Raw genomic sequence first — 23,311 nt, forward strand, 5'->3', positions numbered from 1 at the left:
CTCTTTTTTTGTCCTGCAGTTACTGTTCACTGTACATGCAAATAATTGATTGCTGGAGAAATGGTCTTTCTGCTGCATATGGTCAGTGTTTTTGACCTAATCAGTTTTTGCTAAAATAAAAAAAATCTGTCTAATTTATTTAGCATGGGAAAGGGTTTTTTACTACTTGTTGCAAGCATCTGTTTATGATTGTACAGTATTTGATTTAATAAAACCATCAATGAATACCATCACTGAAAATGTATTGCTCCGCTTATTAACTTGCGTTTCTATATTTTCAATTCACATATAGAATTATCAGCACCAGTGAATCTCTTTCATTGTTGTAATATGTCCACGCTTAAATTAAGGAAATAAGGATATATATCTACATGCAGCATTAAGTTAAGGTGTGACTCAGTTATGAACAATGACAAGGAGCAGCTGTGGGAGAGCACATGGCTTTTTGCATGGATTACCCCAGCTTAGGGATAAGACGCCTTTGCTGATTGGTCCTACTGAAAGCATGCCACTTTGCCAGCTCAACAGGTTGCTCGCCTGGAATTACAGTCCAATGATGGTGTTTCAAGTATCAGCATTTCTGGCTAGTCTTGGTCATAGCTATGCTGATTGCCGAATCCTGCTTGCGGCCTCGTTTAGGATGTAGATGGTGAAGAACTGGCGACTAAATGTGAGGGCGTTGGCTGCAGGAAATCGTGATGGGGTTGCTTCACAAAGGACAGCACCTGTTGGACTTCTCAAAGACCCCAACGCACCTTCAGTTCAACAAGTACGTCCTGACTGGTTACCGGCCGGTGTCCACAGCTCACGACTGCCTCAGGAGCCTCTTCTACCTGCACAATGAGCTGGGCAACATTTACTCCCATGGTAGGTGCAGAAATGAACTGTGCATTGCTCTTATTTCCCCCTCAGTTTCCCTCCAGTAGGTGTCATTCTGGACTAAACATAAAAAGGTCAAACATATTCAGTGGCAACTAATGATCTAAAAGGATTAAGCCATTGAGACATATCTTTGCAGGTAAATGCATAAGGCAAATTTTCCTCACTTTAAACCATACACGGGATATTCAAACTAAACTGGTCACAGATGTCCCCTACTCTCACTTATGGCTCGTTACAAGCAAACTTGTCAGAGGCGTGTAATGAGGATATGGGGTATTAGCTGTAATCTGCCCTGGGAATACCTGTGACCTGGAACTATCCCGCTGTTAACTAGGGTCAAAGGATACTTTTCGTCTAAAATAGTTATGTATAATTATGGGTTAAGCATCCTTGAGATAAACTTGTTTGCATTGATTGCAATGAGTTGCAGTATTACAGTATGTAAACATATTTAAATATGTGCTTGCTATGTTAAGACTCCAATTCTAACCTATGACGTAAACCATGCAAAGACAAGCAAAGGTGGAAATGTAACTGCATGAGCTAAAACCATGCAGCCTTGAACTTCCTTCCTGCTCCATTTTCTCTCTGGCTATCCCATAAGTTCATTAAGGCTAACACTCTTACTGAGGGCAAGTAAAGGGTATTGGCTTTAGAGCCCAAACGCTCATGTTTCCTTATGTCTGTAGAAAACAGCTGTTTCTTTCAAACCAATCACATACCATTACATTTCTCATTTTGTTTTGCATAAATTGGTATAATGCGCATTCTGAAAACAGATCATCCTCAACTTGGCATCAACTCTGCAAACCTTAAAGGTTCATTGCATAGATTCCATACAATGAACCAATAAGTTCTATACTATAGAATTTATTGGGATTCTTTAGAACTGACTTGGTACAAATGGAATATAATATTCATAAGTATGTTTTAAATAAAACATATTTTTTATTAACTATAAACTAAACTCTAATGTGCCTATTATACATAGGAGCGCGACGTGCCGCCATGTTGCTCCGCCATGGTTCTACAGTAGCACAGACCAGACAAACTTAATGGCCTTATGCATTTTCATAGCCAGAAATTCACTTGTTGGAAGACAAAGGAGAACTATAAGTAACTTAAAATATTTTCACCTCATCACTTGATATTGTGATAATAAGACTTGAGGCAATGTTGGAGGCCGCCGTAGCTTCTGTAAAGGGAGGACATTTAATATCTCATCACATGCCGCTAAACACATAATGGATATTAGATTTGGAGAAATAACTGTCTCCTACAATCAAATACTGAAGGGTAATCATTTAGCCTATATCTAGAGATAGACCGCTCCTGCGTGGGTTTCAAATATTTTTTAATTTTTTTTTCTTTACTTAATTTCAACTCATTTCTCTCATTCTATCCTCTCCTCTCCCTTTCAACTCCCAATCCTCCGCTCACCTTAGGAATCCCTTTTTTCCTTTTCTTGGTGCTTCTGCCTTTCAGTATCCCTTGGATGGAGGTGGACAGCATGTGGATCTGCATGGTGCACTACCTGGCCTGCCTCAGCCCCACAGTGGGCTCAGTGGTCTACCACGTGTTCATGAACCATGTTGGAGGAGAGCACGTATACGACACCTTGCTCTCCCTGGACATGTTGGGGGTCTGTCTAGTGAACACCCTGGGTAGGTCACTGATATGATGCTAATCGGTTAGGTCGTCTTCTCTCTGAATGCTTGGATTGGCTCAGTATGGAAGCCAATTATAGCTGTGCTTGCAATTATTCTTTAACGCTATTTCATCCTTGTTTTTTCATGAAACAAGGTCACTTCCTCCTGTTACTTATTGTCTCAAAAAACTAGCATTATCTCAAGAGAACGCAATAATTAACCCATTATCAAAAAAAGGTAGTTTCCTCTTATCATTTTATTGGAGTTCCTAATTTTTAATTTATCTTCTGATCTTGAATAAATAAATGCTAGTTTTTTCATGATAATGACTTTATTATTAAACGATCTTGAGCTAACAGAAAAACAAAAAAATTAATTGCAAACACAAAATGTTATGAGCTCAGAAGTCAGGTCTCATATCTGACTAACTGGTGTTAAATGTTGAACAAATTCAATATGTTACTCATGAAAAAGCAATCTTGAAGGAATCCTTTGTCATTTTGGAGAGAAAAAAGAAGCTCATTCTTGCCTGGATTCAGATGAGAAAACCAACACTACTTTCATATCTATGTGTTTAATATAAAGCTGGAGCCTGGAGATGGTTTACTTAGCATTAAAGACTGGAAACAGGGTGGAAATAAGATAGCCTGCTTCTGTCTAGGCTACCACCTTCTTGTTTATTTAATCCATACAAAAAAAAGTGTAAAAATAACTAATTGTGATTTTTTACGTGACTATTTCTTTTCATGTTTTATGCTGCCTATAGGGGTTGTAGCATGACTGTAATTGCACTTGAGACTTTTAAATGTGGAGTCAGTGATTCTAATTTAAGTCACTTTTTGTCAAAATCAGTGAAGATCTCTACATCGCCCACTACATGTCCGTACTCGGACGTCTGGTGTTTATATACAACCCAAGCTCCATAAACGGCCATGTATACAACGGGAGTTGGACCGAGACCAGGAACACTACTCCAACCAAACAGCTACAGGCAATGTTTGTGACGTTACTAACAACAATGCTATTGTCCAAGCTTTCTCTGGAATCCCTGACTCCACCTTTTAGGTTAAAACATAAGAACTAACTTAGATGTATTACATGGCCATTCGTTCTCTCTCGTCACCAGGGGCACTTCCCATCATCCACATCACACTCCTGTGCTACCCATCCCTACGACGTACTGCCTTGCTGGCATACATCCTCCTGTCCACCTACGGCATCTACTGTGCCACCACGGCGCATACCAACGTCCTGCGCCTGCGAGCTTTCGTCTGGCAGGGCCTGTTCCGCTTCTGCCTCTTCCTATTCAGGGTGTATGGCAGCGGGGTGGGCAGCCCAAACTCCCTGCGTCTCTTTGCCATCATGGACACTCTGGCTGTGATGGGAGGTCTGGTCAACATCATCCAGATCCCTGAGCGCTTTGTCCCGGGCCGGTTTGACAACTGGGGCAACAGCCACCAGATAATGCACATCATGGTTATTTGCTCAATTATTTACCTGCACTGGGGTACACTGGAGGATTTAGCCTGGATTAAGACCTACCAGTGTCCTACTGAGTGAGGCCAAACATTGACATGCTACGCTAAATGCTGATAGAAATTAAATGTATGACATAGAGGCAGGAAGCAGTACGGTATACAGAGATGAGGCAAGTTGTTTCAAAATGCACTTTGGTTCTAAATACTTCTCAGGGGATGTTTGCAATTTGGCGTTTTGCCAGAGCAGATTAAAGAGGAGTTTACAGTGTTGTAACTGTGGAACTCAAAAACGACTACATCATATTAAAAATCCTGAGCATACTTGATTTTTAGTTTGTTTAAATGCAGTATTTTTGGGTAATAATACCCCTAACCAAAATAGTTTATAAAATAAAATTATTGTATGTAATAAATTATATATATTTTTAAATTTTGCTCGAACTTGTGTGTCATTCATGCAGAAGAATGGTTCATGTGACAAAAGTAAAGTGTTTGAATGCTTCCGTTGTTTAATTGCAAAATTGAGATATATTGTATATACACTTGGAAAGAAAAATCACTTTTTTTCTATTGCTAAGTGTCAGTCAACATTAGACTGGCACCAAATGTTTATATTATCTTTGTTGGTTTTCACGCTTTAGCTTTACCTGCACCTTTCAAACCAAAAGAATCAAAACAAGAACGGTATCAAATTATCTGAAAAATTATTGCCAATCTAAGAAAACAGGTGTGTAGATTAGATTTGAAAGAAGTTGTTGAGGAGGTGGAGTACATAGCCCATAACACAGCAGCTTTATTGCTCTAACAATCTGAATCAAAGAGTTATAGCATTCAGTCTGCTTCACAACTTCCTGCTCTTTTCTCTCAATGAGAGCTCTCCGAACCATTTCTGCATCAGTCGTCGTCTGAGCTGCTTTCTTCCTCTGCCTCCGACAGGTCTGCAATTGGAAACCGCAAGATGGCAGCCACTCCGCACAGCTGAGTCAGTTCTGAGGAGACAGTCAGCGATAAATCAAAAGATGATAGTACACAGCCTGTCAAAGTACAAAAGTTCAAAAGCACAACTGTAGGTAGTTGAGGAACTGATTCTGAATTATGCAACAAACCCTGAAGAGTTGCACTCTTTTAAAAGGGTACCATGATATAAATGATTAATCTGACCACAGGGTGAGGGAACAATGAACGCAAACATTCTCTTTTTTGTTTAGAAGAGACTCCACTTTGTACTTTTAATCAGTAATTCACTAGATTAATTAATTTTATCATAAATACTTCAGATACATAAATGATTTGTCTTTTTAATGTAGAATTAATAAAAAGCAGAATGGATTTATAACTTACGTTCACCAGACACATGAAGGCTTGAGAATATTCTGCATGAAAAAAGAAGAAAGCTCATCAGCTGGGTTCTTGAAAAACAATATTCTGCCAACTACTGGTACATTTTAACACAGTCAGTATTTTTCAAAGATAATTAGCACCTGACGTTGCCGCCATTGTCCCTCACGTTGTCCACCAACCGAACGTAACGACTCCTAGTGGGGACTTCCTGATGTCTGCATTGACACACAAATCATTAGCAATCCATTGTCTGATTGTCAATAAAGTTGTAGGAGTAGGTGGAATATGCAAGTTGCTGAGAATTGAAGCACCTATGGGTGTGATTTGTAATTTGACTGTCAGGCACAAACACTCCCGCTGCATTGTGTATTTGAAATAGATGACCCCTAAAGATCTGGAACAAAAAACAAACAGTATCTCTCCACATGTACCTGAACAGATTATCGCTTATCAACAAGGTATCGACAGCGAGGGCGTCGGCAGCTTTTTCCACATGAGCCAGGCTGTCAGGGCGCAAAGATACAAAGGTTGTTGATTATCATTATAAATCATTACAAATGATCAAGGCCTCCTTGGGTCACTGCCTGTTAATGCATAATCGCTCACCCATAGAAAGCTCTGTCTGGCTCATGCTGGAGCATTTTATAGAAATCTTCCAGGGCTTTCACCTCTCCTGCTGCCTGAAAGTTTGACATAAAACTCCAGTTGGTCAATTTCTTGTCAAACTGAGAGAATTAGTTTGCAGGATGATAAACTGACCGATCACAGGACGCATAGTCACCTTGGTATCAGAAAGCCTACTTGTTACCGCTGGATCGGAAAGGATTTCTGCAAGAAAAAACAACAAGCATTTTACTCAGGTTTTCTCCCTGTGATGAGATTTGACCTTTTTATTATCAGACCCCACACCCGCCTGTACCTTTTAGGGAGTACTTATGACCTGATGACGAGTGAACCAGCATGAATTTGGGTCGATTCTCCAGAAGGATCTTGTTGTCCTGTCGCACTGCCTCTTTATAGAGGTAAGTGATGAACTGGTCCTTGACAAACCCAGGACTGGCGACCAGAATGCACTTCACCACTAGCAGAAGACAAAGGAGAACTTTCTTTTCTAATGTTTACCAATTAAAACCACGAGGGTGCCATAAAAAGTGTGTGACACAAAACAGGAACATAGTGTACGTGTATGTATGTGTTAATGTAAGCGTGTCATTGTCTAAACAGTAGCACTACCATCAAAACTGATGTGGCGAAGAATTGCCTGCATCACGGCCTCATAGAACCTCTCCAGCGCCTGCAAACACAGTTTGAGATGATCAGCCCTCATGACAAGGGTGGCTGTGTCATCTAATTACGGTATTACAGTTTCATATTTCAAATCTGAAACAACATCCTCTTTCGTCTTTGTAGCTCTTTTACAGCTGTGCAGTTACAGGCACCTGACCCACCTTCTCGTGCTGAGTGCAGCTTCCCCTTCTCTTGCGAGGAATGGTAACCTCCACTTTGGCACGGAGCAGAGTCATGGCGGGCGTCACAAGCACAAGGTTGGCGAGACCCTCCTGCATAACCACAGCCGCCACATCAGCCTTCTGGGTCGCATCACATGCCTGCTCTGAAAGGAGGACATGGCAAGGATAAATGGATCATCCCAGGTAGTTCTTAGTACTTTAAAAAACACTTTCTATTCGTTTTCATTACAGCAGCAATGACACAATGACTAGTATTCCATTCCGTCAAATACATGGAACAACATCTGTCAGTTGTTTCTCCCTATTCTGTACCCATGGAAACACTCACTCGACAATGACGCACCACCCCACCCCACCCCCATATGAAACGGTTAACGTGTAAAAGGAGGTACAACAAAAGCACAAACAGCCCATATCCAGTTTAGAATTCTTCTGCCAAAAGAATTTGAAGAACTTTCAAAATTAAATCTAAACCGTGTCACAAAAGCTTTTGACCATGGATGTGTTCTTACTCTTCAGCATCAGGAAATGGATGCTGAGATTTTAACAGCAAAATAAAAAAAGATAATGTAATCTCAGTCGAATGTACTGCACATTGCTCATTTGCACATCATAGTATTGTTATATTGTTATTTATTCCCTTTTTTAACCTTCTATTTTTACTATGGTAGTGGACCACACTCCCCCTGTGACTATGCTTGTTTTATGTTGTTACTGTATTCCTGTTTTGTATGTTGTACAGACTATGGTGGCAAACCAGTTTCCCCATTGGGGATCAATAAAGTAAATCCTATCCTATCCTATGTAAACAGTAGCACCTGCCTACCTATTCTATCCAGCACAACGCTGTCCCAGCTCTTTTTAGCAAGGGTGAACTTCCTGTTGAGCTCCAGCTCAATAGTGTGGTAAGCCCCCATCTGATGAATGAAAAGAAGAGAAAACATGATACCAGCAACTACGTCTATCAAGCAGTAGATAACATTAAGACAAACTGAATAGTATGGCTTAGCATTACCAAGAAAAACATCAAACTGCCCCATTGTAATCCTTTAAAATTGTACTTGTTTTAAAACCTAAAGAATAAAGTCAATATAAATATTGATTGTTCCCATCATTTGGCCCACATACAAACAAATGGTAAACAAGGTAAATAAGTGTAATATGTCTTAAAACCTTTTCATCTGTTTTGATTAGATTTCAAAACAAAATTAAACTGACATTCAGTGTAACTTTTCAAGTGGAGATTGAAGCTGATCAGACACCATCTACACATGGAATGATCTCTAACTATGGTTGCGTTCTGAATCGCATACTCTTTCTTTTTTCTATTCTACATACTACATCCGACGATAAAAATAATCTAGTTAGGATGCAGTAGGCATACTATTGGGACATACTTTTACTCTCTTATTTCATCACAACATTGCGCATTGATCTTGCCTCTTGCTTTTATATCCATCGCATCCCTGTTTGTTTTCATATGGAGGCTTCGTCAATGTGACGTCACTTCACGTGCACACTGGATTGTGGGTCAGAATCGCCCAAATAGGATACAGTTTTCAACACTAACAATCTTGGTCGGATGAAGTAGGACATCCGGGTTATTCCAACCATCCTAAATTTGGCTACAAGAATCGGGACATCCTAAGTCTTTTTTCTACATACTATATAGTAGAAAGTATGCGATTCGGTACGCAACCTATTTCTAAAATCTGAATTTCCCAATCATTCAATTCACATCACTCACTTTAAAATGTATATTAATGTCACATGACTGCAGATGTCAGGTGGCGGGGGAATATCATACCTTAACATACTGGTTCTCCTCTAAGTTAGTGCCCTTCACTCTCAACTGGCAAGCCTGCGAGTCAAAGTCAATAGTCTCCACACTTAAGGTCAGGGTAGTCCGAACTCTGGAGCTACCCACACTGCCAGTAGTAGACTCAGTCGTCACCTTCCTGTGGGGAAACAGGGGAAAGGGACTTTAGTTAGGCTCTAATGAACAAGTTATGTGCTATGTGACCAAAATTTCATATTTTTGTGTCAATAAATATAAATCTTTGAACACAGGTTTTCAGAAAGGTGGACGTGGAGAACAAGAGATATGGAGTCTCTATTCACATTGGTGACCAATATTAACGGTGAAAAAACATGAAAAAGTGTTTTTTACATAATAGGGGATCAATCTGTGATGCTGACTGCATTGATCAGGGGTTGTAATGAAGGTGGATGGTAGCAAAACTCTGAGTAGCTTTGCCTTGATATTATTACCAAAGCAAGACCAACGCATGCAATGGTTTTGGGAAATATGCAGCAGATCTGCAGTGCAGCAAGATAACAAAGCCAACATCTTTCTCCGTTGGGCTGGGAAACCGCCAGATTGTTGGATGTTTGCTGTGAACTACAGGGCTTCAGCTGTCACCTTTATGTAGTAGAAGTTAGTGGTTACCTGATAGTGGAGGCTCGCAGGCTGTCCCCCACTTGCAGAAGGTTGTAGGTGTGCCACATATCCTCCGCCTCCTCCGGCATCAGGGTCACCTGACTAGAGAGGAGTAACCATCGTTGCTTTGGTTGTCACAATAGTAAACAGTGGATACACTCTTTACATGTCAAGCCATTATTTGGGGACAATGACACAGATGGTGCCATGATGCAGAAGCAGCCATGCTGCCACAGTAAATGTTAAGTGTACCTAAAATATAATACAATCAGGTTTGTTTTTTCATAGCTCACACATGTAAAGCCAGCTGCATAGTAGCATGTTAGCTTGCTAGCATTGGCTATCGCCAGACACTCACCCGGCACTATCTTTCTCAATGTCTTTATGGAGCAACTTCATGGTCGGATGGTGGTTTGATATAAATAGAAGAATTATACGCCTAAAATAGACCGGCAACCGTTTAACCGAGTTAGGGTCATAATTATCTTACATTCATATTAGCAAAATAGCTAGCTAAGCCATTTCTCATTCAGAATGAACCACTCAGTACATGTTGCCAGGCGCTGGAGCATTGCGTCATGTGGCATGCGTCACTACGTCGACAGTAGTTCCCATATTGGTCACTTCCGTGGGTGTCACTTTACTGCGCAACAAATACAGAGTGATATAAACACGACTATTTGAGGAAAGGTGGACAAACACGTATTATATTGCATTGTTTCCTATAATCTTTTATTTGAGGCATGTAAAACGTGAGATACATCCGATAATTGTTGCCCTTTTCACATTATGGTTTGAGATAAGTAAATGCTGACCGACGTTGAAAACATCCAATCGATGAGAATATCAGCTCCCCACAAGCACCGCCTATATGCAAAATAGACCAATGGGAGTGCGGGAACTGTAAGACATTTTCCGCCCAGCTAATGCTCACCTAGCCTTTTTTTGTCGGTGGCATGGTGCTAGCTGCTACGGCAGAAATACGATTTTCCCGAGAAAACACGGATATTTAAAGTTAACTCGGACGTCTAATGGAAAACAGTTGATATCGGCGGATTGCTAAAGTAGATGAAAGCCAGTACATCTTGAACAAATCAGCGGCCAACCTCGAATTTTGAGGTTGCCAATTCTGACCCAAGGTTAGCGGGCTAACGATAGCCGATTAACGCTAAACTAGTTGAGCTAACGGTAACTCGGAAACCAGTTAACAGCTACGTCCTCTTCAAATTAGCGGGAGTTATTCTAAAAACGCCCAGAATAGAGGAATAGCATGGCAGAAGCCGACAAGTTGAACATTGACTCCATTATTCAACGTTTGCTGGAAGGTAAGAGTATTTCGCACGATATTTATTCACCGAGGTAGCCATTTTAGCTAACATGAGCTAGACAACGATAGCCACCTTTGCTACGTTAGCGCGTTCATCTGATCACTCTCATACCAAACACAGGGTTTGAATTGTGCAGGCGCTTGACAGTTTGACCGCCTCTAATGTTTCGTCGGTAGCATCATTCTCACTTCTAATTAACCTCCGTATTTCCACTCGGCCAACTTCAAATAGTTGGCCTCGTTTAACTTGAGTTATCACTTAAAATAAGGATGTAACGGGTCTAATGTACTTTACACCCCTTTTGTTTGGCAAATGTGTTGTACACAACACGCCTGCGTGAATATGAGCCATAGACACAATTTACTTTTCTATTCAGTCAAATCAGAATGGGTAAGATCATGGGGGGGGCATTGATTTAAAAATCTAAATATTGAGTCATAACTTCTAGCCTATAAACAAGATTTAAATCAATCTTTCCTAATTCTTTACATTGCTCCTTATTATTATTTGTTTCTGGTGTTGCAATGTATACACCTGAAAGAAAGAAAGAAAGAAAGAGAGTATGAACACAGCACGTAGAAAATAAATGTATCTGCATGAATGTAAAAATTGATAGTCCACAATTTGCTGCCTGACAATATGATCTTTGTGGGAGAAAATTACTTTTATCGCTAGCCAATTTTTTTTAACAATAAGATCAGAAAGACAGTAATACATGCATTGTGAGCTGGAAGTAGAATCATAGCTGTATTTTATTACTGTATGTCATCATCAGGTGGCCCTCTCAGTTCATAGTCTATAGCGACGCTGTTGTAATTTTGCTTGATATTTACGCTCAAATGAGGTACATGTATGTAGCAGGCTCGAATTTAATTTAGAAAAAACACCATATCAAATGAAGACAGGGCGGTTCATTTGAGTTGTTCCAATTGATACCATGGGGTAATTCTCATTCCCTGCTCTTTGGCTGAATTCAGGGACGTAATATATTAACATTCTTTCTGCTTTAAAACTATATACATGTATGAATGTTTTTGCATCAAACATTTCATATTTTTGAAGGTGGTTCTAGATGAATAATCAGCATTGAGACCATTGTACGTTTTTCTTATTAGAATTAAATATGAATCTCATTTGCCTGTTGTATCAAAAAAATATGTTTGTCGTAATTTTTTGCAAACCCTTTTTGAATAGCACATTTCTACTAGGGCCCGACCATGTGGATTTTTGAGTGCCTTAGCCGATTGTTTTCACAGAAAAATTACAATGACATTACTTTTTTTTTTTTAGTATTCCAGCAATCATGTTGAGTGAGATGCATTGCTGCCCCGGAGGTAGCCTTATAGCATATTAACAGCAGCAGCAGGTGTGTTGTAATACATTGGATTAATTCACAGTTGACAGTTCCCCCAGACACCAATAGCAGAGTCATTGGTCAACTCTTGACTGTTAATAGTAGTTGATATTACTATAGTTATTATATAGAATTTATATAGTGCTTTATTGGAGATCATTCAAAGACACTTTACATCAAACATATAGAACATCATACTTATAGAAAAAGAAAACAAAATACAGACAAATTAAAGATAAGGTTTGGAGTGGAGTCCGGTGTAATTATGCTTTCTGAAAGAGGTGAGTTTTGAGTTGACTTTTGAATGAGTTTATTTAGTCTGAGATGCTGATGTTTGGAGGGAGGGAGTTCCAGAGGGTTGGGTGCAGTTACATAAAATGCTTAATGTCTGAGTTTAAAAATGCATCATGTCACTTTAGACATATTTGTAACACTTTATTTATTTTTTTAGATAATGCATATTTCAATAAATAAAAAGTTCCTGTACATCTATTGACAGTAACAAGTATTTATATATATTTAAGGGTTTAAGTAATTTTTTTCAATATATATTTATGGGATTAAAAAATAATAATAATAGGCCGATTTAATCGTTATCGTAATTTCTCAGAAAATAATCGGCATTGGCACCCAAAAATTGATATCGGTCGGGCCCTAACACACACATATTTATATATACGTTTTTACTGTCAAAAATGTGTACAGGAACTTTTTCTTTATAGAAATATGCATTGTCTTAGAAAATGTAAGTGTTACAAATATGTCTTAACTCAGCAATCAGCATTTTATCTTACTGCACCCAACCCTCTGGAACTCCCCCAAACATCAGCATCTCAAACTCATTCAAAAGTCAACTCAAAACTCACCTCTTTAAGAAAGCATAATGACACCTGACTCCACTCCAAACCTTATTTTTAATTTTTCTGTATTTTGTTTTCTTTTTCTATATGTATGATGTAAAGTGTCTTTGAGTGACCTCCAAAAAAGCGCTATATACATTTTATCAATTATTATTATAATTAACAGTCAAGCGACGACCAATGCCTCTGCTATTGGTTGCAGGGGCAACTGTCAAGTGTAAATTAATCCAATGTATTACAACACACCTGCTGCTGTAAATAGGCTATAACCTTAATGCTATTAATTTAGGCTATAGCCTTAATGCTGTTCATTAAAGCTACCTCCAGGGCAGCAATACATTTCACTCAACATAATTGATTCTGCTTGAAAAAATTAAAAAATGGGCAAAGAAATCGACTAATTTTGCCGATGCCGATTATTCTGAGATATGCTATTATCGGACGATTAAATCGGTCGGGCCCTAATTTCTACTTATACTCCCGAGTCCCTAATAATGAGTTATTAACTCTCTTGTGTAGTTTTTTGTTTCAATTACTGACTTTTTTTCACTTTTCCTTCCACAGTTAAAGGCTCCAGACCTGGCAAAAATGTTCAGCTGACAGAGAATGAAATCCGCGGCCTCTGCCTCAAATCCCGGGAGATCTTCCTCAGCCAGCCAATCCTGCTTGAACTTGAGGCCCCCCTCAAGATTTGTGGTGAGGCTTTGTTGCATTGCTTAGAGTTGAGGAGAATTCTGAAATGTGGTCACATAGCATTTACAATCACTCTAAGATGGCTGTGTTAGCTTGAAGTGCTCCACTGTAAAATGTACGTTCAAATTACGATTTGCAGGGGGCGCAGAAAGCCCGCCTATAGATGCTCAGTCCTCAGAAGCAGAAGACCACGGGTTCGAACCCGACCCGTGGTCGTTCTCTGCATGTCATTCTCCTCTCTGCCTTAGTTCATCTCTCTTCAACCTGTCTAATAACGCACACAATTGCCAAAAAATTCTTAAAAAAAATATATATATACGTAATGCATCTATCATGCTAGATATTAAAGGATAGTTGAAATCAAACATGTGTTTAACATCTAAACATCTCATTCCAAAATAAAGAAATGTTAACATTTGAAGAACAAAGTGCATGGCTGTGACCTTGCCACATACCGTAATTAGACAACCACAGGAATACACTGATAATCGTGGTTTGCCAATTCAGTGCTGTTTTTCAGTCTCACTGGGATTACCCTCCTGGGTCATTGTGCTGATGCCACTTAATGAAGATGCTAGTTGAAATAAAAAAGCTTGCGCTGCAGTGAGAGTCACCAGCATCCTCACACTAAATGCAAGCTTGCACATTGTTATTTGTCCCATCATCACAATAACAAGTCAAGCAACACCAGAAAAACAGGAGTGTTCCTTTTAAAATAATGCTAAGCCAATCACGTGTTGTTCATTTTTAAGGTGCCAGTCGTTATTTTACTTCTATCCAGGTCTCTTGCCATCTGGTGTTCACATACAGGATAATTACACCATTGACCAACATTGCTGTTCCCACTCTAATGCTGCTTTTTTCACCAGGTGATGTTCATGGACAGTACTATGATCTGCTGAGGCTGTTTGAATATGGCGGCTTTCCACCAGAGAGCAACTACCTGTTCCTGGGGGACTATGTAGACAGAGGCAAACAGTCCTTGGAGACTATCTGCCTCTTGCTGGCTTACAAGATCAAATACCCAGAAAACTTCTTTCTGCTGAGAGGAAACCATGAATGCGCCTCCATTAACAGAATATATGGCTTCTACGACGAGTGTAAGTCATATGGCATGCATACAGACACAAACTGACATAAATCTTACTGCTAGTATCCATGATTTTCAGCAATTTGCTAAAAATGTAAGTCCAAACTTGTATGCTGTTGTATAATAATAGTCATTGATCATCCAGGTTTGACAAATGTTAAAACCGGTGGGAAAAAGTTATACATTATATATATCGGTAGGTTAATAAGCACTATGCTCTTAATATGATATAAATCTACATCATTGAATAGGGATGTTTTGGTGTAATCTTCAAATGTACAGTACATCGTTTTTTAAGATCCTAATTATTTTATTACAAACAAATTGTGTTTTTTGAATGTTATGATAGTTTCATATTGTCTGAGTATCGTTACATTTTTTGGGGAGTGAAGAAACAACTTTTTCACTTAAAATTTCACTAACGATCTATTTAAAAGACAATCATAGGGAAAGTGATTTATTAGCAAGTTATTAGGTAAGTAAACATGTATCACCCTTAACTAAATATCCTTTCCTGTGTTTATCAAATCAACGGTCACTGTTGCCAGATTTTTTTACGATGGTATTGGTATCATCAAACAAAAATGGAGATTGGAACTGTTCTCTTAATCTTGACAGGGAAACAAAAGCCGCAACATGTATAACCTCTTGGTACTCCAGGCTTTGGGCTAAAGAGCATGATCAGGCACTGGTGAATAATCACATGCCTTTCTCTGCTATTCAAATCCAGGATTATGTCAAATGCTGTTTATACTGTGTTGCAATAGGTGGAGATGGGGAAATTTGTATTGGTCTCCAGATTAGATTGTGACCCAGGAGTTGTGGTTTCCTCCCACAGGTAAGAGGCGATACAACATAAAGCTATGGAAGACCTTCACTGACTGCTTCAACTGTTTGCCTGTTGCCGCCATTGTTGATGAGAAGATCTTCTGTTGCCATGGAGGTATCCTTATCAAACAGTTCATCTGGCATTCTATCCAGAATGCACAAACACAAAGTCGCCTCTCAGTGTTTTTACTGTCAACATGTTGGTCAAAGACCTACAGGACTGTGTGGGATATTCATTTATTTGAGTATATTCATATGTCCCTGCCCTGTTCCACAGTAATGTAAACTCTTACTGCGAACAAGAAGGAAATGGTAACCTTTTGGATATGACTGACACAATGTGTACAAAGTTATTATAGGCATTGCCCGCTGTCCATTATATTTAGTGGTTTCTAGGGGTGTAACGGTACACTAAAGTCACGGTTCGGTACGTACCTCGGTTTTAAAGTCACTGTACGATACAGTACGGTACGGTTCATAGTTAAGGGAGAATGAACAGCTTTAGCTGTCAGTAACTAGCTGACAGTATGTAACATACAAATACAATGCATAACAAATCTAAAAAGAATACTGCTGCAATTATCCAATAAATGAAATACTTATTAAATACTAATGAAGGTGCAGCATGAACTAAAATTGCAGTGAAAAAAAAGCCAGTGTTAATGCTCATCAGGCTCTGTAAACTGGTATGTAAAAAAAGGGAATGTCATCTTTAAGGGTATTGTTGACTTTAAAAAATATATATATTACTGCAACTCTCTTAAGCTCTGAAGTGCTCTTATAAATATAACAATTATCAAATAAAAGTGCAACTGCAGCATTAAATGACAGCTTATGTATTTTCAGTATAAAAAAGCAAATACTGTCTGGGTTTGCACAGCTCGATTTTCTTCACAGTAACGGTGACCTGGATGGTGCCTTTTCAAATGCGTATGCATGTTCGACGTGTTGGCTCCCTTTATATGTCCATGGTTGGCTCCTACATAGGCGATCGCGGTGAAACAATAACCTGTGTGCCGACATTGTTCCACACGTTTATCACTGTTTTCATAATTCTACTGGAATCCAAAGTTATCCCTCAAACGGGATTTGAATGACAGGGGGACGCCTGCGAGCTACGGTTTCCTGTTGACTTTCGCCATGCAGTTCGCTCTGTTTGATAGCACTGTATAACATTTTTATTTGCACTACTCATAGACTGTAAAAGAAAAGGGGGGTAGCCTACTACAACTGCTAGTAGGGATGCAAACGGAACACTTGAGCGGAGAGGTGTGTATCTCCTGCTCTGACCGCAGCTGGGAGGTGCTGCTGCGCAAGTGTGTCAGTGCTCTGGGACAGGGGAGCTTATGGCCTCGTTTGAGATGTCGCCGTCTTGCTAAGACATGCGCAATTATGACGCTCGTCTTGCTGAGCGCACAGCATTTATGCAGCATTTTTGTTGCGTGCTCAGCAAGACGCGCGTCATAGTTGCGCAGGTCTGAGCAAGACGGCTCCAAGTCGAACGAGGCTTATATGTCCATGCGGGGGAGGTGCCTCGGAGGCAGCCGCTGCCCGTTAAGAAGTAAAGAGCGATACATGCTTTAGCGACAGAGTCTCAAAGTCACCAATAACACCAGAAAAAGTAGCTAGATTTGTCGCTAATCGCTTTTTTGAAAAAAAGCTGCCAGAGGGGTCTCAAAAGTCGCTAAGACTGCACCCTCATGCTGTGCTCACCATGGACATAACAGACTCTAAATCGCTGGCTGCTACTGCGCACGTGCGAGCGAGCCGGGGGGAACTCCGACTACAAGTTTTAAGTTCCACACCGCAAAACAAGCCTGTACATTCGCCATATATTAACGCTATGTACACCACGAACGGACCGCGGTCCACCTCTGTAACACTAAATACGTGCCTGTACCGTCACGGTACGGTACAAATACGTGTATCGTTACACCCCTTGTGGTTTCTGATCATAGACATTTATACAGTTCATACAGCTCATACTTGAAAAATTTACAAGAGCCAGTAAAGGTCTTAAACAACAGAACTTTTTTTTAGTCTTAGTGCTCGTCTCTGAAAGAAGCAAACATTTTTCTTGACATTTTAAAGGGCAGGACTGATAAAAGATTTAAAAAGCACAATGGAGACACCATTCTCCAGTCACAACTGTCTTGTGTACGTGAGATTCCTTTGGCAAAATACGTAAACCTGCACTAATGATCATGAATTTGCATCCCTTTTTTTTATCACAAATTATTTATTTTTTATATTTGAAAGCTGATTTTTTATTTTTCAATCGCTTGGTCTCTTCAAATACTACATTTAAAAAAGAAAATCCCATAAACCAAGTTGTTGGTATACTTTCTATAAAATTTGCCTGGCTTATGCTACATTTATGTTTTCCTGCTGTCTTAACATTTAAATGTTTTACATTGAACTTCCCCAGGCCTATCCCCTGACCTCCAGTCTATGGAGCAGGTTCGAAGGGTGATGCGCCCAACTGATGTGCCTGACCAGGGCCTTCTATGCGACTTGCTGTGGGCTGACCCAGACAAAGATGTGTTGGGCTGGGGTGAGAACGACCGTGGCGTCTCCTTCACTTTTGGCGCTGATGTGGTGACAAAGTTCCTCCACAAACACGACATGGACCTCATATGTCGGGCCCATCAGGTCAGTGCACAACCTCCATCTTTGGAGGTTAAAAAATGTTTGCAGTAGGAATATAAGGCAGAAGAGATGAGTAAAAAAGTTAATGCGTTTAAGGTATGCCATCCCCCTTCTCAACATCTGGTTAAACCAGAACTAAAGAGGTGGAGGTTACTTCTTATGGAATGAGAGAAATAATTTCTGTGGACCTAAAACAGTTTTGTAGAGATAATGACAACTTGTTTTACCTCTCATAATGTTACACAGGGTTGAAGGTCACTTTCTTATATTCAGTATTTTTAGGTTGTGAATCTTTCCTTCAGTTCACAACTCCTTTTGTACTAAGCACTTACATCAAACAAGCTTGTCCAGCTGTTAGTGAATATTTGAAGAAAAGTCAGTTGGAACTGTTGAAATACCTGGGATAGCACCTGGCCACTTCAGCACAGATGGATTTCAGCGCAGGTTTACTTTAACCAGGTAGGCAGTTTGAGTGATAGCAAGGTATTTGTAATGTAAGCCCTCTGTTAATAGAGTACTCTAAATTCACTGTCTTGTTCTGTTTTTGTGCCAAATTCATTCTATACAAGTATACACAGACGCAACAGTTAAGAAGTGCAGTCTTGCTCCATAAAGACATCTTGTTAACCTGTAGATCTGTTTTCAGGTGGTCGAGGACGGATATGAGTTCTTTGCAAAGAGGCAGCTTGTGACTCTGTTCTCAGCCCCAAACTACTGTGGGGAGTTTGACAATGCTGGAGCCATGATGAGCGTAGACGAGACCCTCATGTGCTCATTCCAGGTAAGCCAGAGACCAACCAGAACTATTCAGATAGTGATCAAACTGGTCCCCTGGAGATCAACATTTTCTAGAATTAAGAAAAGGTTGTTTATTTTTGCCTTATTCTTTTCCCTCTCTTACAGATTCTCAAACCTGCAGACAAGAAGCTGTTCTACGGTGGTGGAGGCGGCATGGGCTCTGGCCGCCCAGTCACTCCCCCACGGAAAGCTAAGAAATGACAGCAGTAGTTTGCCCTTGACCTCCAACCCAACCCTCTTGCCCTCTCTACCTCTCTTCTCCTTTCTTTCACCAAACAGCCAGAAATCAAACCTATACCCAGGGCTTTTTTCCTTTTTTATCTGTGCTTCTTAAAACATTTAATGTTATGAATTGTCTGAGTGAGTGAGTGCGTGCGTGCGCAGATGACCAAACTTGTTTCGTCTGCCGGTGAGCATTAAAATCATGTGTGCACGTGTACATTTTGTGTGGGAGTATTAGAGATTTATACTTTCCCCTCTCTCTTACCACTCTTCCCGTGGAAAGGTTGAAACCACAGTGTCTGTCTGTACAGTAATTTTGACTGAAATAGTAGGGTTTGGGAGACAGTGGGTGATTGCTGTCATGATGAATTTAGCGGAAAACCCCTGCCAGCAGGTGATATGTGTGTACTTGTGGAGGGGGGAAGTATTTTGTTTTCCCTGTCCTCTGTACTGTAAAATCTCAAACACCAGTGTGTGTGTGCGTGCGCGTGCATGCATGCAGTGTCTTGCCCTTCTGAATGTGGCGTCTCAGTATCTCTGAACAGTAAAAGTGTGTCACCTTGTCTCACAAGAGCAAGTACATGTTAACACACACACACACACACACACGCGTATAACTCTTCAGATTCATATGAGCCAGAGCTGTAAAAACCCCCATACAGTTTAGGTTTGTACAGATTTGATTACTTGAAAGAGATTTTTTGTGAATTCGTTTTGTAGTCTTTCATCAAGTTGACCAATAAAGCGAGAATCTGAGCTACAATGTGTACTTGTCATTTTTATTATTCTGTATCCACTTTTATGATATGGGATTACAGGTTGTGTATCTGGTAGTCTGGCTAACCGGATATAGACAACAGGTATCGCGCTCGCAACAAATAATTCCCCGCTGTAGCCCACCCAAACAGAATGTGCGCACATGTGTTTGATACGGTTTAAAAGTATCCTTCTCATAATGTTACTGCGTGCACACAGCGCTTGTCATGAACAATGTCGGTCAGCACCTTGGTCCATGGTCTGCACAAAATTGCACTATTTTGAAAGACGCGTTGCAGCTTCCTGGGCTTAACCCTGCCCAAGAAGATTATGATTGGTTTAAAGAAATTAAAACAGGCCAGCCCAGTTTTCCCCCCAATCCCTGAAACGCTATAGCGTGTCTAGACCAGACCATAATACTATTAGTTGTAGTTTGGTCGGGCTGTGCGAGACTGGTTGCTTTCCGAATCGCATACTTTCTACTATATAGTGTGTAGAAAAAAGATTTAGGATGTCCCGATGAAGTACCCGGATGTCCTACTTCATCCGGCCAAGATTGTTAGTGTGGAAAACTGCATCCTATTTTGGAGATTCTGACCCACAATCCAGTGCGCACGTGAAGTGACGTCACATTGACGAAGCCTCCATATGAAAACAAACGGGAATGCGACGGATATAAAAGCAAGGTTGCGGTCCGAATCGCATACTTTCTACTATATAGTATGTAGAAAAAAAAGATTTTGGATGTCCCGATTGTTGTGGCCAGATTTAGAATGGTTAGAAGTACCCGGATGTCCTACTTCATGCGGCCAAGATTGTTAGTGTTGAAAACTGCATCCTATTTGGGCGATTCTGACCCACAATCCAGTGCGCACGTTAAGTGACGTCACATCGACGAAGCCTCCATATGAAAGCAAACGGGGATGCGACGGATATAAAAGCAAGAGGCAAGATCAATGCGCAATGTTATAATGAAATAAGAGTAAAGTATGTCCCAATAGGATGCCTACTGCATCCTAACTAGATTCTTTTTATCGTTGGATGTAGTATGTAGAATAGAAAAAAGAAAGAGTATGCGATTGGAACGCAACCCAAGAGGCAAGATCAAGGCACAATGTTATGATGAAATAAGACAGTAAAAGTAAGTCCCAATAGTATGCCTACTGCATCCTAACTAGATATGCCTACTGCATTCTAACTAGATTCTTTTTATCGTTGGATGTAGTATGTAGAATAGAAAAAAGAAAGAGTAGGCGATTCGGAACGCAACCCATATATCTGGTTACTAGTCCCCTAAGCACGGAGGGTTGCCTGAACTTTAATACTTTTCTGAAGGTCGTCATTTCTGTATTATAAATCGTTTTTTGATTGGTTTTATGTAATATTTTAATTTCGTTTTTTGAATGGACTTTTCCATGATATTCAAATTGCTTTAGATGGGGACTGCTCACTGTCAAATATTTTATCATTGAACAATACAGTGTCATCAAGATCAGTTGGAAGAGAATACCACTGCTTTCTTGAAATGGAACAGCCCCCTCACCACAGTTTAAACTAGCAAGGCATTGTGAGAAAAATGGACATAATTTCCATTTCTGAATCAGTAAATCTGTGATCGATCTCAGGGTCTACCTGTGAAACCTATGGGCTGGCATTTAACAGAATAATTTACACCTGGCTTGACAAAGCAGCCCCATTTCATCCTGGATTGGCGTATGTGCAATTGACTAAGCCAAGGTGTCCAGACTATACTTGATCAAGGCTGGCTTTATCAATCAATATCCTGGATATCTCGATTCCGCTTTCGTGCAGTAGGCCCCTGGACGTACAGCAGAAGGAGTAAAATCCATTCGCGATCACTGAAGGCCTACCTCATGTAGATGCACTGACAGTGTTTTTGTAATAACTCTGAATCCCTTAAGGGGGAGACAGGTTTTGCAGTCTTGCTGCTATTGCTATTAGCAGGATGAAATAGCAATGTAGTGGCTGCTACTAAGTAAATGTAATTATTGATTAATCTGTTCAGACTCCATTCTCATTTATAAAGTGAACAATTTGGTGTGTAACATGCCCATCACAATTTCATCACAAGCCCGATGTGATGGCATCAAATGACTTGTTTTGACCTCCCAAGTAATGCAAATCAAGGATTCAGTTTACTATTGCACAAGACAAAATGATCAAATCCTCATATTTGCTGCAACCAACAAATGTTTGGAATCTTTGCTTGAAATCTGACCTCAACAATTAAACAGTCTTCAAAATAGTTACATTGTTTATCAGATAACTGGCTGATTGATTCGGTGTAAGGTAATTATACAGTTTTATTGTATATGTTGTCTATTTACATGTATTTAATATTGAATACTTAATAATTGACATTGATATTTTCTATCGGGACCCTAAGCAATTTTGTGTGTTGGTTTAAGGGTAAATGGTTCATTTAAAAAAAATATTGGATTATCATAAGTGATTAAAGGCTTTCTCCTCATAAAAATACATTTAAAAGCCTGAACTTAATCAAATTTAACAAAAAATGCTGAAATTAAGGATATTAAAATGCTATACAGCATAACTGCTTTCTAAAACATTCTGTAATCATGGCTATTTCTGTAAATATACAGTGTGTCTGGATATGTTCCGCTGTTATCCACTGGGAGGCACTCTTTTGACTCCTCCATTTGGAACAAACACATAACTGAAACAAAAACACTAGATCTTTGGTTAAACATATGTCCATTGGCTAACATTTCCCCAAAGTGAAGGATAACATTTCACAAGTGATGCATCTATGCTACCTAAAAGTAGCTTTGATGGGTGCCGAAGTTGCAACATTTGACATATATCCTATCTCCATGAAAAACTTGGTATGAATTTAAATAATATTGAATCAATAACAGTAATATTCAACTTCTGCTGCTAAGCAGTGGCTGTGTTGAAAACTATCTCTCATTCTATATTTATCAAAAAAGGGATCCCATTTCTTTCTTAGGCATTTATCTGTCTCTTTTTGCATTCATTTGTCTTCCTGTCATCAACACCCTTCTTCAAGGCGCTCCGTCCATCAATTGCCTTTACAGGGCTATAGAAGTAAAGCATATGGCTAAATGGTGGTTATATTAAGAGGGCAACTTTTTTAAATGTATTTAATTACCTGTCCTGTAGTGTGATATGAATACATCAATTTCAACGTTAAAAAAACCCTACCTAACCCCACTTTTTCATTTATTTCATGATATCCTGATACAGAAGCAGGTGTTGCCTGCCATGTGCAAAAGATAATGTGGTCAAGAATACAAAATGTTGGCCAAGCATAAATCTTTCGTCTGTAACTGCACTGCGTCGGACAGTAACCACGTTCTCCCTGGAGAACGGCTCTGACATCTGTTGGCCCTTGGGTGCCTTTTTCTCATTCCCTTTCAGGAGTACATTCCTCTGTACATTTACAGCGGGACGATTGACTTGGAGAGTCAC

The 23,311-nt window shown here is 39.8% G+C and overlaps 3 protein-coding genes across 3 annotated transcripts; 2 read left to right on the forward strand and 1 right to left on the reverse strand.

Annotated features, from left to right (window-relative positions):
* Window positions 1–698: 698 nt before the first annotated feature.
* Window positions 699–4,091, forward strand: paqr4b (progestin and adipoQ receptor family member IVb; the record flags this gene model as incomplete). Its single annotated transcript, XM_080048476.1, has 3 exons — window positions 699–867; window positions 2,328–2,546; window positions 3,658–4,091. The coding sequence occupies 3 exons, from the start codon at window positions 699–701 to the stop codon at window positions 4,089–4,091; spliced, it is 822 nt and encodes a 273-aa protein (XP_079904602.1).
* Window positions 4,092–4,501: 410 nt separating this feature from the next.
* On the reverse strand, window positions 4,502–9,820 carry pelo (pelota mRNA surveillance and ribosome rescue factor). The gene is made up of 13 exons (XM_080048607.1): window positions 9,618–9,820; window positions 9,269–9,361; window positions 8,627–8,777; window positions 7,646–7,736; window positions 6,799–6,962; window positions 6,584–6,644; window positions 6,270–6,431; window positions 6,132–6,178; window positions 5,957–6,030; window positions 5,782–5,853; window positions 5,491–5,565; window positions 5,351–5,382; window positions 4,502–4,998 (listed from the first exon to the last, which is right to left on the reverse strand). Exons 1-13 carry the CDS (start codon window positions 9,656–9,658, stop codon window positions 4,904–4,906), a joined length of 1,158 nt encoding a protein of 385 aa, XP_079904733.1. The 5' UTR covers window positions 9,659–9,820; the 3' UTR covers window positions 4,502–4,903.
* A 367-nt stretch (window positions 9,821–10,187) lies between these two features.
* ppp1cab (protein phosphatase 1, catalytic subunit, alpha isozyme b) lies at window positions 10,188–19,835 on the forward strand. The gene is made up of 7 exons (XM_080048888.1): window positions 10,188–10,584; window positions 13,366–13,497; window positions 14,364–14,594; window positions 15,423–15,527; window positions 17,841–18,064; window positions 18,708–18,842; window positions 18,965–19,835. The coding sequence occupies exons 1-7, from the start codon at window positions 10,530–10,532 to the stop codon at window positions 19,058–19,060; spliced, it is 978 nt and encodes a 325-aa protein (XP_079905014.1). The 5' UTR covers window positions 10,188–10,529; the 3' UTR covers window positions 19,061–19,835.
* Window positions 19,836–23,311: the final 3,476 nt, after the last annotated feature.

The sequence above is a fragment of the Ammodytes marinus genome (genome assembly GCF_949987685.1).
Source record: "Ammodytes marinus genome assembly, chromosome: 20".
Taxonomy (NCBI): Eukaryota; Metazoa; Chordata; class Actinopteri; order Uranoscopiformes; family Ammodytidae; genus Ammodytes; species Ammodytes marinus.

What these genes read in the sequence shown, in the direction of transcription:
- pelo (XM_080048607.1), bottom strand. Translation starts at nt 9,658, where the DNA reads ATGAAGTTGCTCCATAAAGACATTGAGAAAGATAGTGCCGG. An exon ending in GCTGCACTCAGCACGAGAAG is followed by an intron (nt 6,645 to 6,798) that starts GTGGGTCAGGTG and finishes CTGTGTTTGCAG; the next exon opens with GCGCTGGAGAGGTTCTATGA. An exon ending in TCATAAGTACTCCCTAAAAG is followed by an intron (nt 6,179 to 6,269) that starts GTACAGGCGGGT and finishes TTTTTCTTGCAG; the next exon opens with AAATCCTTTCCGATCCAGCG.
- ppp1cab (XM_080048888.1), top strand. Translation starts at nt 10,530, where the DNA reads ATGGCAGAAGCCGACAAGTTGAACATTGACTCCATTATTCAACGTTTG. An exon ending in ATATGGCTTCTACGACGAGT is followed by an intron (nt 14,595 to 15,422) that starts GTAAGTCATATG and finishes TTCCTCCCACAG; the next exon opens with GTAAGAGGCGATACAACATA. An exon ending in CCCTCATGTGCTCATTCCAG is followed by an intron (nt 18,843 to 18,964) that starts GTAAGCCAGAGA and finishes CCTCTCTTACAG; the next exon opens with ATTCTCAAACCTGCAGACAA.